The 20000-nt window shown below is 35.4% G+C and overlaps 1 protein-coding gene and 1 long non-coding RNA gene across 5 annotated transcripts in view; one reads left to right on the top strand and one right to left on the bottom strand.

The window, feature by feature from the left end:
* The window catches only part of LOC144968525 (TNF receptor-associated factor 4-like), a 118050-nt gene extending 98675 nt beyond the window's left edge, over positions 1-19375 (top strand). For 2 of the 4 annotated variants that reach the window (XM_078906983.1, XM_078906984.1), the window contains 7 exons: positions 6747-6798; positions 8053-8157; positions 10332-10496; positions 14787-14948; positions 15609-15764; positions 16414-16577; positions 17443-19375. In XM_078906983.1, coding sequence (XP_078763109.1) covers positions 6747-6798; positions 8053-8157; positions 10332-10496; positions 14787-14948; positions 15609-15764; positions 16414-16577; positions 17443-17893 — 1255 coding nt within the window. In that variant the 3' untranslated portion in view covers positions 17894-19375. Of the gene's footprint in view, positions 1-533; positions 903-1747; positions 2020-6746; positions 6799-8052; positions 8158-10331; positions 10497-14786; positions 14949-15608; positions 15765-16413; positions 16578-17442 lie in introns of those variants that run through there. The other 2 variants (XM_078906985.1, XM_078906986.1) reach the window with 2 other exon arrangements.
* On the bottom strand, positions 10369-17731 carry LOC144968527 (uncharacterized). Its single transcript, XR_013644600.1, has 3 exons — positions 17610-17731; positions 15576-15824; positions 10369-10459 (listed from the first exon to the last, which is right to left on the bottom strand). It is a non-coding gene; the product is annotated as an uncharacterized LOC144968527 (long non-coding RNA).
* Positions 19376-20000: the final 625 nt, after the last annotated feature.

Here is a 20000-nt window from a genome sequence, read left to right as displayed (position 1 = left end):
CTGATATCCTTTGTACATCACAAATTATAAAGAAAATACTTTGTTATATCGATAAAAATTAGACATTGGACAATTATATGTGTGGAATGTACTTGTTCCTTTTCTGTTTGAGTAGGAAAAAAAAATCGATTTTTGTGTTGGGTAGGTGTGAAGCTTCATGAAAAATTATGAAAATGGCTGGTAATGAGAGAGTTAACACGACTGTCTGAATTTCAGGGGAAGTATTATTGTTTAAATCATGAACTGTTGGCTGAAGAAGGGTTTGTGTTGGTTTTTTTATTTTATTTTTTGTTGGTTATTTGTTTGTTTTCTATTTTATTTTATTTTTGTTTTCTTTTTTTTTTGTTTTCTTTTGTTGTTTTTTTATTTTTTTTTTTATTTTTTTTTTTGGTTTTTTTATTTGTTTTTTTTTGGGGGGGGTTTTTGTTTGGGGGGGGGGGGGGGGGAGGTATTTGTTTGTTTTGTTTTGCTTTTTTTTTTGTTGTGTTTTTTTTTTTTTTGGGGGGGGGGTTGATTTTTTTTTTTTTTTTTTTTTTTTTTTTTTTTTTTTTTTTTTTGGTTCTGTTTTCTTAAAGGCTGATATCCTTAATTTTGTTGATCATAAAGTGAAAGAAATTATTAGTCTCGGCGACAAAGGGTTAATAGTCTTTAGACATTATTATTGAGGTGGCGGATGGGTGGATGGGTGAGTGATTGTAGTCTGTCCTTGCCCGCTCTTAGCCGCCGTCCCCTCAATTTAAACGTCATACAGCGACAGATGGGTGGAAGGCCGTCTAACCCCGAATCCCTCAAGTATAGAATCAGCAGTATCTAGTTGTCTTCGTCAGTTATTCATTCATTCATTCAGTCGTTCAGTTGTCGTTGTGTTGGTGTAGTTAGCGAGTTTGTGTCCCTTTTTAACAGTATGATGTTCTTTTATAGATAGCAGTAGTTGAGAGGATTTATAACTTTATTTTTTATCCATTTTTTTTTCTGCTATTCGTGTATTGTTTTAGTGCCTAGCTTGGGTTTTGATTTTGTGCGTGTTTTATTAAAACTATGTATGATAATGAGTAGGGTGACAATACATTTAACAGCAATTAACGTTTGTTATTTCTATTAGATTGACATAACTACTAGTAATGATAACACAACTACTACTACTACTACGACTACTACTACTACTACTACTACTACTACTACTACTACTACTACTACTACTACTACTACTACCTCTACTACTACTACTACTACTACTACTACTACTGCTGAAGCTTCTGCTGTAAATGGTGGTTGTAGTAGTAGTAGTAGTAGTAGTAGTAGTAGTAGTAGTAGTAGTAGTAGTAGTAGTAGTAGTAGTAGTAGTAGTAGTAGTAGTAGTAGTAGTAGTAGTAGTAGTAGAAGAAGAAGAAGAAGAAGAAGAAGAAGAAGAAGAAGAAGAAGAAGAAGAAGAAGAAGAAGAAAAAGAAGAATGATGATGAAGATAATAACGATGATGATGATAACGATGACTATCATGATGATGATAATGAAGATGATGATGATGATGATGATGATGATGATGATGATGATGATGATGATGATGGTGGTGGTGACGATGGTTCTGATGACTATGACAGTGGTGGTGGTGGTGAAAGTGTGGAGGTCTTTGACCTACAAAGAAGAGGGGAAGGAGGAGAAGGAGAATAATGCGGAGGAGGAAAAGGAAGATGATTATGAATGATATTATAATTTACTTACATAAAGCCATAATTTGTCATTTTGTTAGCAGCTTGATATTGAAACCGTATTGTGGATCACACCTTACACATTCATGGTAACACCGTGTTAAATGTCCTATTTCTGCTTTTTGATGGACTGCACTTTGATAAATTTATAGAAATTCTGAACATTGTAGATTCAATATTGCTATGCGGACATTTTTCACACTTTGGGAAGAATACTTCATAATTCAATTCATTTCACGTAGTGATCAGAAATCATCATGACTTTGCTTCTCTCCATCGGTACATTCTTGGGGAAACGGAGAAACAGCAGTGGGTAAGTTCAGCATTTCTGGGTTTTTTTTAAAAAAGATAATAATGTAAAATGAAATCAGTAAAGTTATACTAAGCTGCTAACAGCCGTGGACTGGGAAAAGAAACGAATAGAAATTATTATAACCGCTTCGGAAAAAAAAAACGAAGAATCAAATAACAATCACGTGCCGTGATTCTGGATATATCATATTCATTTTGTTCATTACTTCATGAAATAGATAGGATAGTTACCTGATCTAGAAATACGAGCTAGAGTTAAAATATCTGCTCTCTCTCTCTCTCTCTCTCTCTCTCTCTCTCTCTCTCTCTCTCTCTCTCTCTCTCTCTCTCTCTCTCTCTCTCTCTCTCTGCTCATATACTTCGAACCGTTTGATTCCTAAGTCGAATTTTTCACGACGTGCTTTCGCACATTCTGCTCCTTCTATGTGGAACGCTCTTTCAGCAGACACTAGACACCGTAATTCTCAAAAAATGACGCAAAATATTGTCCATTTCAACAATGTTATACTAGGTCCATAATTGCGTTCGGATGTTAGACCTGCATATATTTACACGTCGTATGGGTGATCAATTTTAACTATCCAGCTATATCTTATCAACTTTTAAAAACGGGAAAGAAAAAGAGTGATGGAAAAGAGAAGTAAAGGTAGAAATAGATCGATCGATAGATAGATATAGATAGATAGATAGATAGATAGATAGATAGATAGATAGATAGATAGATAGATAGATAGATAGGTAGATAAATAGATAGATAGATAGATAGATAGATAGATAGATAGATAGATAGATAGATAGATAGATAGATAGATAGATAAATAGATAGATAGATAGATATAGATAGATAGATAGATAGATAGATAGATAGATAGATATGGATAGATAGATAGATAGATAGAGAGAGAGAGAGAGAGAGAGAGAGAGAGAGAGAGAGAGAGAAAGAGAGTGGATGGAGTTAAAGGCTTAGGAGAGAGAGAGAGAGAGAGAGAGAGAGAGAGAGAGATAAAAGGGGAGAGGTGGAGAAGGAGGGGGGGGGGGGGAGAGACTTCAAATTGGAAAGGTAAAATTGAGGAAAGTGAGAAATAAAAATCACAATCGAAAAACGTATTAATTTAAAAATAAAAAATCCTATGTTCTTTTATGAAAACTGTAAAACTTGTGTTTCATATGTATTATCAATTCAGAAAAGTGAGTGGAGCAGGCACTTATGTTGGTAACAACAAGATATGAAGTGAGTAGAAAAGTGCCAGAAGACAATAGAGAATAAAAAAGTTTTTCGCGGCGGTGGTGGGGTTCGAACCTGCGACCTTATTGGTACGACAACTCCGCCTGGCAGGTGAGAGCGTGGCTCTACCGTGTGAGCTATCCACGAACACAAAAATATTCGTTTCAAACCCAAAGTCATTTCTAGATCCCTCTCTCACCCACTTCTTGAGATCGCCGATTCGTTCACCACCATCGCGAAGTAATTTTGACCAGCAGTTAAGCTTAATAGCCAATATTCTCATCACAAACATATAACATAGAAACGATTGAGACATTGAGTATGCTCCGGTGTATGGGGTGAATTTTTAATTCAGAAAAGTGAGTGGAGCAGGCACTTATGTTGGTAACAACAAGATATGAAGTGAGTAGAAAAGTGCCAGAAGACAATAGAGAATAAAAAATTTTTTCGCGGCGGTGGTGGGGTTCGAACCTGCGACCTTATTGGTACGACAACTCCGCCTGGCAGGTGAGAGCGTGGCTCTACCGTGTGAGCTATCCACGAACACAAAAATATTCGTTTCAAACCCAAAGTCATTTCTAGATCCCTCTCTCACCCACTTCTTGAGATCGCCGATTCGTTCACCACCATCGCGAAGTAATTTTGACCAGCAGTTAAGCTTAATAGCCAATATTCTCATCACAAACATATAACATAGAAACGATTGAGACATTGAGTATGCTCCGGTGTATGGGGTGAATTTTTAATTCAGAAAAGTGAGTGGAGCAGGCACTTATGTTGGTAACAACAAGATATGAAGTGAGTAGAAAAGTGCCAGAAGACAATAGAGAATAAAAAAATTTTTCGCGGCGGTGGTGGGGTTCGAACCTGCGACCTTATTTTTATTCTCTATTGTCTTCTGGCACTTTTCTACTCACTTCATATCTTGTTGTTACCAACATAAGTGCCTGCTCCACTCACTTTTCTGAATTAAAAATTCACCCCATACACCGGAGCATACTCAATGTCTCAATCGTTTCTATGTTATATGTTTGTGATGAGAATATTGGCTATTAAGCTTAACTGCTGGTCAAAATTACTTCGCGATGGTGGTGAACGAATCGGCGATCTCAAGAAGTGGGTGAGAGAGGGATCTAGAAATGACTTTGGGTTTGAAACGAATATTTTTGTGTTCGTGGATAGCTCACACGGTAGAGCCACGCTCTCACCTGCCAGGCGGAGTTGTCGTACCAATAAGGTCGCAGGTTCGAACCCCACCACCGCCGCGAAAAAAAATGTTTATTCTCTATTGTCTTCTGGCACTTTTCTACTCACTTCATATCTTGTTTCATATGTATTATCCAGCCTTTATCCACCCACTTCTCAATCATGGCGTCCATTATAATGCATGTTGATTTTCCCATGTCCAGTGGCTCACACACAAAGTTACAGGAAACACACACGGACAATAGCCGCATCCGGTCACACAACGCGCATTGTACGCGTGGGGTGGGGTTGTTAGATCGTCGGTTCTGTGGGAAAATGGAACGGTAGAAAAACGGGTTTTAAAATAAATTTCGCGTTTTTAGAATAAATTTCGCGTTCTCTTAACTTTTTTTTTTTATTATGAAAAGGAAAGAAGCTTGTTCGAGAATAAAAGTTGTTTTTTAAATAGCTTTTTGGTGTGTTTTTTTGTTGTTGTTTTTTTTTTTTTTTTTGTTTGGTATTATTTTTTATTTTATTATTATTTTTTTGTGTGTGTTTATATTTAGAGCCCGTGAATAGCGCGAGCAAAAATATCTTGAAAATATCCCTTTTATCGCTTTTGTAAACCGTTCTTTATTTTTTAAGCTCCACAACTATTTGGAGGAGAGGGGGTAAGGGGGGGGGGGGGGGGAAATGCGCTTAATGCTGTATGTATTCCTCTAGGTGGATATATGAAACTAAGATTCCATTTTACATACAAGTCGACTGTCAGTACTTGAACTCTCACAATAACTGGTATACCTTGTTAAAATCTTTTTTGTTTGTCGTATGTTTTTGTTTTGTTTTGTTTTTTGTTGGGGGGGGGGGAAGGTCGTCTTTATCTCTGTTTTTGTCTGTTTTTATGTTTTGTTTTTGTTTGTTTGTTTGTTTTTTTGTTTTGTTTTTTGTTGGGTTTTTTTTTTTTTTTGTTTGTCGGTGTTTTGTTTTTTTTTTTTTTTTTTTTGTTGTTTTTTTTAATACATTTTGTTTTGTTTTTTTAATTTGTGTGCGAATTATTTATTGTTTATTTTTACAAATTTTCTTTTCCTTTTCTTTTTTTTTTAACTTAGATATAAAAACAGTTCTGTGATTAGTAATAAGCGGGTGAATTGACAAGAATGAACTAAACCGATATCATTACTAAAATGCTTCGATTTATCAAAATTGTTCTTTGCTTAATCTAACACTAGCATGATGCAATTTTGTGGCGCAGGTATCTCTAAACTGATCACAAAAATTAGCACGAAATAAAACAACGGTGAACAACAACAAAAATTATTTAATAAAATAAGAGAGAAGAGAGAGAGAGAGAGAGAGAGAGAGAGAGAGAGAGAGAGAGAGAGAGAGAGAGAGAGAGAGGGGGGGGGCGAAAGGCAGATAGTATTTAGATATGGACATTTAAAAGAACAATGTTTAAAGAAAGGAAGAAACCTATTGATTGATCTTCAAACAATTTTTTAGTCTCCTGTCCCAAAAAGCTGAGTTAGCAACCTGTAGCATACCGTTAGTGTGGACTTTCCTCCACGGGAAATAACACCTGTCAGTCCAACGGAAATTTGGGACAATGCTCGAAATCTTTTCTGTTGGTGGGAATGAGGTTGTTGAAAAGGAGACACGTGGGAGAGGGGTAGAATGATGGGGCGTGGTGGAGATAGAAAGATTGTTGGATAAATGGATGGATGAAATAAACATGTTTTATTATTCGAAAATTGATTAAAGGACAACCCAAAACAACCAAATGATTTTGTCATTGTTGTTTGTAGCGGAGTTTACATTCGATTTTTATTTCCCATGCCACCGTTTATATTGTTTAGTTTGGTTTATTTGCTTCATTGGTTTTGTTTGTTTTTTTTTTTTTTTTTGTTTTTGTTTTTTTTGTTTGTTTGTTTGTTTGTTTTATTTTGGGGTGGGGGGGGGGGTTGTTGTTGTTTGTTGTTGTTTTTTTTCTTTTGAATTTTTTTTTTTTTGATTTTGCTTTTATTTGTTTTGTTTAGTACTTTGTTTTTTTTTTTTTGTTATATTTCGTTTTCTTTTTTTTTTATTGTGGGGGGGGGGGGGGGGGGGTAGCTGGGAAAGGGGGGGGGGGGGGAGGATTTGCTTGTTAACATTTTCTCCAATTTTCATTTTCAGGGTTGAAAAAAAAAATTAAAAAAAGAAAATTGCACCATAATATATGTTTGTTTTTTTTCTTGATTATTTGTTTTTTTTTTGCTTTGTTTTTATTATAGTTTTTTCCTTACATCAGTTTTGGTAATGTCTATTATTTTTTTCCTTTTCAGTGGCGGAGTTTTCAAGTGTCCCGAAGATGACAAGCCTCTCGATTACGCCCAGGTCAGTTGAGATAATGAATTAAAGATTTATCGCACTTGATACGCAACATGGATTCTTCACGATAACTAATAATGGCTGTCATGCGCATGCGCAAATCAAAATCTCACCCAAAATAGGCTACCTGCCCAAAGAGAAAAGGTAAAAAAAAGCAACAGTCGAGCGGAACATTAGTGCCTTGCAACAAACACAAGCAGTGACGGGCGTACTTAATGAATGATATGAGTAATGGCAAAAACTACGTAAATCGTTTTGTTCTATGGTACGGCACTTTTACGTGCATCATCATTATACTCCTCTCTTTAAGCCTAAAATGTCGGACGTGAATTTTAATCATCACACATAAGGGTGATTAAAGAACATTATATTTTGAGCACCCCAACAAAGTACAGGTGTAAGGGGATTAACCGGTGAAATAATTTTGTTATACAACTTAAAGGCTTTCCTCCCTTGTATAATTTTTGATACTGTCACGTGATGAAATACATAAATTATATGAACGGATAATTCATGGTCAATGCGCTCCATATATTTTCCCAGCAGGTCATATTATGGAACCTTATTTCCAATTCATACAGTACCAATCGCCTGTTAGGCGTCCTTTTTTGTACAATTCTTACATATTGACACCCAGCCTTAGTCGAATGGGGTAATGTATTCTAAGTTCCTTAGCTATGGACTCAACGCTGGGACCAAACTTTCCATCATCATTGTCACCCATCCGTCCAATGACCACACTTAGCAACGCTTGACTTCCGTAACAAGACGAGACACCTAACTGCTGAGCCACCGAGCCACACCCGAATGCTTACCAAGTGGCTATCTTCTTCATAACTCCCATCTAGAATTACGCATTTTATGTATGTAAATATAAACACGTATATGGCGGAATTCCAAAGATACGCCATGCTCAATACGCTTTACATCGCTGTATTTGTTCTTTTAGCTGGTTCTATGAAACCAAGTCGACTGTTAGTAACAGTCCTTATAGATAGTATGAAGTTGACGTCACGCAGGTCTTTGTTATTGCTTTTGCCATCCGCGTTTATGAGTAATTCTCACTAAATTGTATCAACCTATAAAAGTTCATGGTTACACATAGTTTTGTGTATTGGTCCTTTATACTTTCGCATGGCAATGTTGTGAGCTTCTTAGCCAAGCGCATACTATCTATAGACAGGTACTCAATCACAGCTACGTCGAAATACATCATTTCCGCGGTTTAATTACCTGTGTTATCTCGTATATTTTGACCAGTTATACCCGGATTCTGAGGTCCAGTCAGAGATTATGAACAGTGTCATAAGGTGTACGTACCAGAAGGAAGGCTGTCGTTGGATGGACAAGTTACACAATTTACCTGTAAGTAATCATGCATAGTCTTGTGTAATCAATCGTCTTAAAATGCTATTATGTCGGGTTGACTTGAATGCAGAACATTGAATTTCGAGTCAAAAATAGTAGACGTGGGTGAATCTGAATCTGAATCCGAATCATCCTTTAACCCTCTCCTTACCAACTATAGGAAAATCGTCACATTCGTTACGATACAACCACCATTTTTCTTATTCAAATTTATTTCGTACGTCATAAAATTTAAAGAAAATGAACAGTGTGTTGCAGAGTAGACGTTTTGCTTAAGAAAGTCTGTATGGCAAGAACTTACTGCTATTGTGTTTGAGTTATAAAAATATTATATTTTTGTTTTAGTAGGGTGTGAAGTTTAGGGGAAAATCCTGAAAATGGCTGGTGAGGAAAGAGTTAATGTCCACCTTCATTCATGAAGATTTTGACATGAACAATAACATTAAGTTGAAAATTCAGCAGTAGAAGCTCTGTAAATAAACCTAAACTGGGAAGCTTGTGTTTCATCAAGGAAAATAACCAGTGAACTGCCCTATACTGGAAAAAATTGAGCTTTATATAGCACAATGTCCACTAAATGTGCTCAAAGCGCTTTACAAGGGGTCCCTGGTCGACAGCAACATTTAACATGTAGGACGGGACATGACACCTGTTAGGCGATATTACAATTTTTCGGACAAAGACAACGCTGTTAACGGCCAGGTACTCAATTTCCTGAGAACGGTGAAAGAATGTGAGTAAAGAGCCTTTTAAAAGGACTCAACTATGCGCCGAGCGCGAGGCTCGAACCCAGGACCTTCCGATCCGAAAGCGAGTACCATACCACTAGACCACATGTTTTTAAAAATTTGGATAGAAAACCAGTCCTTCAAATATCGATCGATTTGAATTTTTAAAAATAAAAATAGATAAAATTCCCTTTATTCATCCCATGGGGGAAATTTGTCTCTAGGTTCTATTCCAATGGAAGACTGGAATAACCCAGGCGTCCGCCGCAGTGCAGCGCCGCAAATTGAGCTAGGGTAAGGTGACTTGCTCAAGGCCACACAGCGCAGCAGCGGGTGATCGAACTCGTTACCTTTCGGCTACGAAGCAAAGACCTTACCGCTGAGCCACGCTGCCCCTAAATGGCCCTCATCTTCCCAAGAATTATCAACCCGGTTCGAAAAATTTGAGACTTTTAAGAAGTTTTAGATTTTAATCTTTTGACAAATTTGAGATTGTATCTACATGTACAGTTCTGATAACGGAGCACAATAGGCTTCATTAGTCGCGACGTCACTTCCTCGTTTCGACGCATAGTAACTTAGTAACTGGCTCTAAACTGTCGGAAAAATGAAATACTTCTCCGACGAGTATAAAAGTGTATCCAGAGGAGAAAATCATAATAAATCTGATCATGTTTTGACTTTCATTCTGATCACTTGACATATGAAAAACTTCTAGCCAGCATGAAGAATAAAAACTACCGATTTTCTTTGTTTAGAATCAAGATGCCCGTTGCTGGGTGGACGTGACATCAGATTATTGAATCCCATTATGAGCTTCATCGTTGTAATGGACAATATTTTGTGTTGGTTTGAGTTTTTTTCCATTACAACGAAAAGGACGATAACAATTTGGGTTATCAGATTTGCAAATAGGCACACGTCGGATTGTATTCATCGATCGATATTTGTCGTACAAGTCTTATGGCCAAAAAGAGTAATAGACGTGTATTGTCAGAGTACGGCAGACTATTCAAAATGAGAGCAAAATGCATTGTCAGCTCCTAGGAATTATATATAGATATTTACAATTTTGATTTAAAGTGATGGTAGTTGTATTAGTAGTAATAGTAGTAGTAGTAGTAGTAGTAGTAGTAGTAGTAGTAGTAGTAGTAGTAGTAGTAGTAGTAGTAGTGGTAGTAGTAGTCGTAGTAGTAGTAGTAGTAGTAGTAGTAGTAGTAGTAGTAGTAGTAGTAGTAGTAGTAGTAGTAATAGTAGTAGTAGTAGTAGTAGTAGTAGTAGTAGTAGTAGTAGTAGTAGTAGTAGTAGTAGTAGTAGTAGTAGTAAAAGGCAAATAACTAAACAAAGATACAGTTTGATTTAATCCAATTAAATCTAAAATCTAAGAATTATGTGTTTTTTTTTAATCTGGATTAATTAATTTGTTGTCATCAAATTTCTCAGAACCACCTCCAAGTTTGTCGGTTTGATGCAGTCCCATGTCCCAACAAATGTACTGCTCAGTTAACTCGCTCCAACCTAGATGACCATCTGGAGTACTTGTGTCCCAAGAGAAAGGTCACCTGTGATTTCTGTCAACAAGAATTCAGCGGGGAAGTCATGGATACGGTATGTACTCTCTCTCTCTCTCCCTCTCTCTCTCTCTCTCTCTCTCTCTCTCTCTCTCTCTCTCTCTCTCTCTCTCTCTCTCTCTCTCTCTCTCTCTCTCTCTCTCTCTCTCTCTCTCTCTCTCTCTCTCTCTCTCTGTGTCTCTCTCTAGTCTTTGTAAGGGTATGCTCAAGGTATATGGTGAAAGATACAAGGATTAAGCTTTCCCCTTGTGGTGTGCCAATATTTGATTTGATTGTATCAGATGATGTTTAGTTCTTTATTTTGATGGTAGTATTAGTATTGCTCAACATGATTTAATCGTGCGATCATAGCCTCTTGTACAATTCCTTTCAAGATTTCTAGGAGCCGATGTCTGCATATGGTGTCAATTGCGATTGATATGTCTATGCCTGTTAATATATATCTCGTTTTTTTTCTGAGTCTGTTTTGCCTATACTATAAGCCATTTGCGAGTCCATTCTATGTCTGCAGTGCTTCTGCCTTGCCTGAATCCACTTTTGCTTGGATCTAGATATTTGTTGATGGCATCTCTCGTTCTTTTAAGCACAATAAGTGACAGCAATTTTCTAATGGTATTGAGCAGTATTATTGGTCCCAAATTTGTGACTGGACCCTTTGGCTTACCCGGTTTCTGTAGCGCTATTAGAACTTCACCGTTAATGTTTACATCCATGTGTGTTTTGAATAAATAGTTTAATATTGTTGTTATCACTTCTCCTAGTGTTTCTGCTTAACATTTTAGTAGTTCTCCAGGTATTCCGTTTTCTCCTCCTGTTCGATTGTCAGTGGCGGTTCTAGCCTATTTATAGTGGTGGGGCAAAGATGATTCGGTCATATATATATATATATATATATATATATATATATATATATATATATATATATATATATATATATATTATATATATATGTTGTTTTTTTTTGTTGTTTTTTGTTCACCTTAAAAAAAAATATTTCAACCACAGATAATCACATTCACAATGAAATGACAATACCAGTAGATTTTAATTATACCAAACGTAATCAAAAATGAATCACGAAAGAGAATACAACAAAAAAATAAAGCGAAGAGACATAATGCGACAACACCTTGACAATACAAGTCCATTTCGTTCACTCGAAAAATTAAAGAGATGCTTTAATCTCTCAACGGCGAGATTAATATTTCTGTTACATTACTGGTTTTCAGTAGTACGTGTAACTTTAAAGTTTTCATCGAGAAGCAACAACAGCGATATGACTCGAGTTTCATTCAGAGCTCAAATTGCATCATTTTTACTGCTCTCTTGGTGGTTAGAATGATTGTGCCGGTGGTGGTAGTGGTTGGAATAGTGGTAGCGGTGGTGGTGGTGGAGGAGGAGGAGGAGGAAGAGGAAGAGGAGACGGTGAGGGATGATGTAATTATGGTAGTGGTTTTGGTGGTACTGTTGGTTAGAATGATAGTTGTGGAGACGATGACGGAAATTGTATGATGATGTTGATATTGTTTTTATTGCTATTGTAGTACTTGTTGTTAATGTTAATGTTGTTGTTGTTGTTGTTGTTGTTGTTGTTGTTAATGAGGATGATGATTATGATGACAACGACGATGTCGTCGACAATGATGATTACTATACGATATTACAAAGTTTATTCAATCTTAGGCTTTCGCCAATAAATCATACAATTTGATGACAACATACATGAAAGTGGAAAAAAATGATAAATGGAACCAAACAATAAACTGATACCATTAATAACCACACAAAAAAAAAATCAAAAAACAATCGTAATCCCACCAATACGTACAATAATAATAGTAATGATAATAATAATAATAATAATAATAATAAATAATAATAATAATAATAATAATAATAATAATAATAATAATAATAATATTAATAATAATAATAATAATAATAATGATAATAATAATAATAATAATAATAATAATAATAATAATATAATAATAAAATAATAATGTAATAATAATAATAATAATAATAATAATAATAATAATAATAATAATAATAATAATAACAAATGATAATAATAACAATAATAGTATTACCATCATCATTACTACCACCACCATCATTATTAAGTTTGCAATCAGTTTTTCTCGTTTTTTTTAAAATTTGATACCTATAATAGACGAAAATTCCGGTGATTTTGTTAAAGGGTAGTTAAAATATCTAGGATTTTATTAATCCTGAAAACTACGATTTTTATTTTCCTATTTCAAGTAGGCAGGTCTGCTATGACAAGTATCAGTTCCATAGTAAAAAAAAAAAGACAAAAACAAAGTTTATTTAATCTTAGGCTGTCGCCAGTAATTCATACAATACAATTAAGATAAAACAATGCTACCAATCTCTCCTCATGCATTCGTTAGACTATGACAATAACGACCGTGTTATCTTTACTCCTTACCCAACCAACCCCTAGCTTCCCACCTCTTCATCACGAACTATCTTATGTATGTATTAGCTTCAGGACGGGCAAGTACGGAATCTGCCCACCCTTCCTTTAAACGTCTTTATTTCCTCTATAACTTAGTTAGAATTCAACTCTCTCTTTTCTCAGAAGAGTATTTCTCGTATACTAATTCAAGTGTTGAGAAAACCAAAATGGTGGTTGTATTTTATATATTTATTTAGTCTTGACTTTTGAATAAAAATGTTTTGTTTTATTAGAGGAAATACAATAGAAAATTACATTGTTTTGCAAAAATATTTAGTCTGGCAATAAAAATACAGCGGTAATTACTTTAAGAATTGGAAAAAAAAGAACTAACAAATTAATTTGTTAAAGAAAAACAAAACAAAACAAAAAAATCAAATAAGAAAACAATTTAAATAAATGAGTTTTGAGAAGCACTAAGGAAAACGAGAAAAAAAAAAAGAAATAATTTAAATGGATAAACAAATATATAAAAACAACACAAGTTAATACTAAATTGATATATTAGTAAATTAATAAATTCAATTCAATACTGAAACCTTCCCAATGTCATTACATCAATGGTACCAGCACAAGTAAGGCAATAAATAAGAAAAAGTACGTTTGCCAAAATCTCTATGTAATTTAGTGTTCACTGGTTTATAAGGTGGGCTCATTTGAATTAGCCCGACCTAGTACTAGAGAGGCCAGACAGCAAAATCGGAGTTCACTGTCAGGCAACAAGACGATGAGATGACGATGTGGGCGGAGTGGAGTGATTTGAGGGGGGGGGGGGTGATAAAAAGAACAGGAGCGTATCCTGGTTTACGTATTACGGGGTGCATGGTGATTCGCAATCTATCAAAAATACACACAAATTGATTTCAGTACGAAGTATCAAGTTTAAGTACTAACTTTTGAAATTATCTTATTTAAATTAGATTATTTTGGACCTAGTAATACAGCTTATAACTTGAAAAAAAACAGGCTGGTATTTGCCCACCCTGCCCATTATTACCAGCCGTCCCTGTCGATTGTTGTTTAGTGTGTTGACGGTATTTATCACCTCATTCGTGCTTATGGGGTTATCAAGCTCTTGTGGCTCTCCGCTAACTTGTTCAATGTCAGCGGTTTTGTTGAATTCGAAATTCCGAGATTTTAAGATCAGAAGAGAGAAAACTATACAAATTATACTAACGAAATGAGAAACCACAATACAGCATAAGGTAAGCGTGCGCGCAATTGCACAACCTACCGATTGTTGGTAACCCGCTTACTTGATTATAATGGTCAATTTGATACATTGCAGATCTGTTTCGATTTTTGCTCCAAATTAACACTAGATTTTAACGGGGGGGGGGGGGGGGGGTGTTCCAACTTAACATTGGATTTTAACGTTTTCACCAAGATTGCATTAACAAAGACTTGAATCAGGTGTGATAAAGTCCGAATTGCATCGTTGCCATTTATTTCTAGATGAAATTGACAATGATGTAGAGTCGTAGCCTGTCTTTAATAGATTAAGTTTGGTTTTTAAGTTGTTCTGTTGAAAAACCATATTGTATCTAAATATAAGTAAGATCTTATTTTCTTTAAACTTGATTCTTTCATTGCATGATGAACATGAGGCCTGAGAAGAAAAAAAAACGTATCAAATAGTCGGCCCCCGTTCATTTGAGTGACAATTTGTCCAACGCTCAAGTTTAAGACATATGAAATGTTGGGGTCATCTTAATCTATCGATAAACGGATTTAAGTTTGTTTTGTTTATTTGTTTTTTAAAGACGTTCTGTAATAGCAAGGCAGGACAATTATTGTATGGGATGTATCTTTATGGAACAAATATCTCTTCTTTTTTTTCAGACTCATGCAGGTAATTGTCACAAGGAGGTGATGTGGTGTGAAAATAAATGCGGTGCCAAGCTGGAGAGGAGGTACCTGTCCAACCACATGAAGAATGAGTGCCATAAAAGGACAGTTCCCTGCCAACATTGCAGCAGAGAATTTGTTTACGAGACTTTACAGGTAAGCATGTTTACAATGTAATAACTTATGATGACATCACTTTAAATAATTATCTTGAATCTAGCGCAACAATCAATATAAGGCACTCCTCGAGAAGTCCCAAGCCAACTGCCATATTTGACTTGTATCCCGGGACGTGATGTGTATAAGGCGTTTTCAACGGAGACCTCACTTTACCGGCCAGGTGTACAGTGGGCATCTGAGTGTGGTCAGAAAATATAAAGAGCCTTTTCCAAGGACATCTTTACAGCAGGACTCGAAACCGATAACTACAAGTCACAAGCTTGTGACGAGAAGTTTTTAAAGAATAATATGCAATACTCCTTATTAGAAATTGGGGAAGGGGGGGGGGGGGTCGATATCTAAGTTGGTAGAGCATTCGGTTCGCAGGCGAAGGGACTGAGATCAATCCCTGGTGATGTCGAAATTTTTTTTCTGACCCCCTGTCAACCTAGCAGTGATTAAGTACCTGCGTTTCTTAGATCCGACGAAAATTACATTGCGATAAACTAGCTTCCTATCCGAAGAAACTGGGATAAACTCCAGCTCCACGCGGAACTAATAGCTCTAAAGTACTATTTATTGGAAATAACTTATACGAAAAATAAAATAAAATAAAACACCAACCGTATTTTTAATCCAATAATTTTCTACAAACAGACCCATCAGTACCAATGCCCAAGGTTCCCTGTGATGTGCCCCAATCGGTGTGACCCAGCCAAGATCCCAAGAGAAGAGGTCGAGGTTCACGTCCAAGAGTTGTGTCCATCCGCCACCATCACATGTCCTTTCCACTCCGCTGGGTGTCGGTATAAGGTAAGGCTCAAGAGTTAAAGAAATGTAGAGGGAAAAATACTCATTTGCAAGCTCACTGATCTGCCAAAAAGTATCAACAAAATATAAATATACGTATAGGTTAATAAATAAACAGATAGAGAAATAAATATATTAACAAATAGAAATATAAATGAATGAATGAATAGATGAATAAATATATCCTTAAATTAAAAAAAAAAATAGATAAATAAATACATATCTATATACATAACGAGAATGAATGGAATCACGTAGACATTTTGCAAAAGTATCTTTAGCGAATGTCATATTGTAAGATACTTTTGGAAATGTCAAAATGTTACCTGGTTCTGAGAATTTATATTTTTGCACGCACAAGTCGGTTAAAGACTTAGACGTCTAGTGCAAATATTTGCAGGGTTTGGTTTAGCATTTGTTGTGATGCATAATATTATTTTGAGGTCATGTCCATGACAACTGTGAGACCCTATCAATTAATGTTATCAGACCAGCAAAAGTTCACATCGGTCAAAATACTAATTTTCAGACTTGTAGTGTATATTTATATTTAGGAGCACCAGCAGGTTAATTTAACGAAGAAAGCTGAAAGCTTCATTCCAATCGCCAATTCAATCAATAATTTTGTTTTTTAAATTGCACTGTTCCACAGTGTCCACGATTCAGTCTCGATCTCCATCTTGAAGAGAGCATGAAAGCCCATTTAGAATTGACCTGTGACCTCGTGAAGCAACAACAGCTTCAGATAACCCAGTTGTGTTCAGCCTTACATACCATTACTCATACTACAGACGGTGTTTTCTTGTGGCGGATAAGGTAACTATTCTGCTGTAAAATTAAATTGTCATCTTGTCAACCTCATAAATAACGTTAAGCACTCTGTGGATATTACATAATATTATTCATATTTTTTAAAATGACAAATGAAATAAAATTCCTTCCTTCTCCAATAGGTAATATTATTATGGGATCTATTCAACAAGAAAACTGAAATAACCCAGGCGTCATCCACAGCAGTGCAGTGCCGCAAATTGTATTGTGTGTTTGGCTTTAACTTCAAATATTTATAGCTTAAGATGACTCCTAAATTATCACTCTCTGCGCCCGACTTAGCGCCTTTCAATTATACCAGCAAAAAATGTTTGAGTGACGTATGTATATATGTAAGTGTGAGGGAGTAAGAAAGAGAAAGAGTTAGATAGACACACACTCAAACTCGCACGCACACTAACGCACACACAGAGAAGAGAAGAGAGAGAGAGAGAGAGAGAGAGAGAGAGAGAGAGAGAGAGAGAGAGAGAGAGAAAATCAGTAAATTGTTTGCTGTTGTTTTTTTTTAGTTATCTAAAAACTATCTGAAAAAAATAATAATAAGGTATTGACTTTTTTTAAATTAAAAGAGACCTCTCATTTGCAAATATTTGCGATCCTAATCAGAATTTGACCATATATATGTCTTTTTATCAATCGATTATTGGTCCGCCCTTTATCCTCCAGTTTTAGAAAGGTGAAGAAAATTACAATTTAGACATTCTGTTTGTTGTTGTTGTTTTGTTGTTGTTGTTTTGTTATTGTTGGGTTTTTTTCTTTGTTTTTTCGGTATTTTTTTTTTCAAAAATTCAGATATTTTCTGCTTACTCAAGATGTTACGAATTGATTTATTTTTCTTGTTTATCCACAGCAACTACAAAGCCAAGTATATCGACGCCACATACAAAAATAACAAAGAACTAGTCAGCCCTCCATTTTATACATCTCGTTTTGGCTACAAAGCCTGTCTCTCAGTATTCCTCAATGGTAACGGAGCTGGGGAGGGAAAATACTTATCACTCTATATCAAACTCTTACCCGGTGACTACGATAATATCCTAGATTGGCCTTTCTCTCTCCCTGTGTCCTTCACCTTGTACGACCAGTGCCCAGAATCGGTCATGCGCGCAAGCTTATGTGAAAGTTTCCAACCGGAAGCGGGATGGAAGCACTTCCAGAAACCATCTCGTAACGTGGACTCGCTTGGATTCGGGTATCCGAAATTTGTTTCGCATGAAATAATGAAAACGAGAGATTATATCAAAGACGATTCCATTATGATTAAAGTGTCCGTTGATAATTCTTCATTTGTTAGACCTTAAGCTGTAATTAAGTAATATAAATAGCTCAATATTAAAATTTGTGACTGATCTATCTAAATTGGCGTTAAGTCGGTACGTTATTTCAGAGTAACAGATGTATTTGTCTCCGACCGCTTGCCAAACACGTCACCATAATAAAAGCAGCATAACGCAAATGGCCTTAAAATTGGAGTTCAATAATGAACTTTATTATGATCTCCACAATTTTTCTTGATTAACTACACTCACTACAATACTGTGTTTTTAAAATCATTTTTATCAAATAAGTTTAAAACTTATACACCTAATATACTTTGAACACAAATAAGCATAGATAGGCAAGAATTTAAATCTAAGTATTGGAGTTAATGACTTCCACAACCTGCTAAGTTTTGCCTAGATGGAGGGTTAAACCTATCTTTCATTTAATGGACAACTTTTATAACACTTAGAGTGTTGTTTTAAAAAGCAAAGAATTTAATAAATGACAAAAAATAGCGATTTTCTACGAGCGGTGAAAAAGGACAGCAGATATTGAAAGTTTCCTCCGTGTATTTTAAAACTGCTATTATCAATATTTGACACAGTAGCTTGGCACTTAATTGATTCTATTTACCTACGTAAATTGACGTGCACATAAAATCAATGAAAACCCAACTTTTTACATTGATTCAAATAGAAGGGTTTCTCAGTTCTTTTTTATTTAATATATAAATTAATGAATTTATTTTGAGAATATGGAGAAAGCCCGGGAAATTATTCAACATTGAGATACCTCACATAGCCATATTTCTTTCATCCTGTACTAGTTTTATTATTGAAATTATTAACACTGGTTTCATTCAGACATACCTTATCATAGAGAAACGAGTTACTCTTTCTGTCTATTACATGTATATTTAGGTCATGGTAAAAATTGCATTTAGAGACTTTGGTTTAAGATATCTTTATTGAGAAGGCGTCAGACAGTGAACAACGAGCGCCTTACGCCTTACATTATTTCTACCGCCACTTGCTGCCTTCGTTCATTTCCATTCGCCGCTTTACAAGTGCGCCATTTGATTTCAGGCTGTTGTTATATCATAATAATAATATGCGGTTTGTACCATGGGAAGATATAAGGCAGACCACATTGAGCACTTGTCACACTCAAAAGAGAAATCCTTGCCAGGCGAACCAGTCGTCCGACCACATTTTCCAAAGCTTTGAACATATAAATTACGTGGCGATGTACAACTTTACATCATAAGCATACACTTCATTAACGAGCGATTAATGATGAGTAATTTTCTTTATGCGATTGGTGTTTTCAGCTGCATGTATTCCATCGGCGTATGGATTATGTCTTGATTTTATGACAGACTACTGATACCACAACGTGCTCATTAGCAACGAGTGACGAGCGACGTATGGCGTCCGGCGAGCAGCTCTCTCTGTCTGACACTTGCCTTAAAATAAAAATAGAAACTAGAACAACTGAATGGTCGACCTATAGCGCCTTATTAAAATAGACATTATTTGTTCAACTATATATATATATATATATATATATATATATATATATATATATATATATATATATATATATATATATATATATATAAAGTTTAAACATTGCAAAGAAATAAATTATCACGCATCTGCTAAAAGGTGACATTTAAAATGGTAACATCTAATGTCTCGTGTTCTGGGTGCGCATCGCGCGATTTGAAGGGGTGGGAGAGGATTGATGGAGTATTTTTTACTTTATACTTCTGTAACAGCTTAAGCCTGTTGTGAACGACTTATATTATTGTATCCTAATTCATTCGAACCATCAAATCCTTTTAAAGAATGACATATGCAGCAATTCGTCATAAATTGATCTATTAATGTTACGTGTATCTCCATGATATTGGCAAGCCCGATGACTCAATTCAAAGTTGTGGCCTCATTATGTGAAAATAACTTTAGAGAGTTCGACTTAAAAAAAAAAATTATCTGAACTTTCATAGTCAAAAAGTACTTCCGCAAAATGTGAAATAATTCCGAACATTTCTTTTATCTACCCAATTGCTGTAGTGAGAAAATTAGTGTTCATTCGTATAATGAGAAATGTTGTTATATATATATATATGAGTTGTTCTCA

This window comes from Berghia stephanieae, chromosome 3 (assembly GCF_034508935.2).
Source record: "Berghia stephanieae isolate SIO BIC M18660-M18661 chromosome 3, UCSD_Bste_1.3, whole genome shotgun sequence".
Classification (NCBI taxonomy): Eukaryota; Metazoa; Mollusca; class Gastropoda; order Nudibranchia; family Aeolidiidae; genus Berghia; species Berghia stephanieae.
This window is presented reverse-complemented; position numbering and strand designations above follow the sequence as displayed.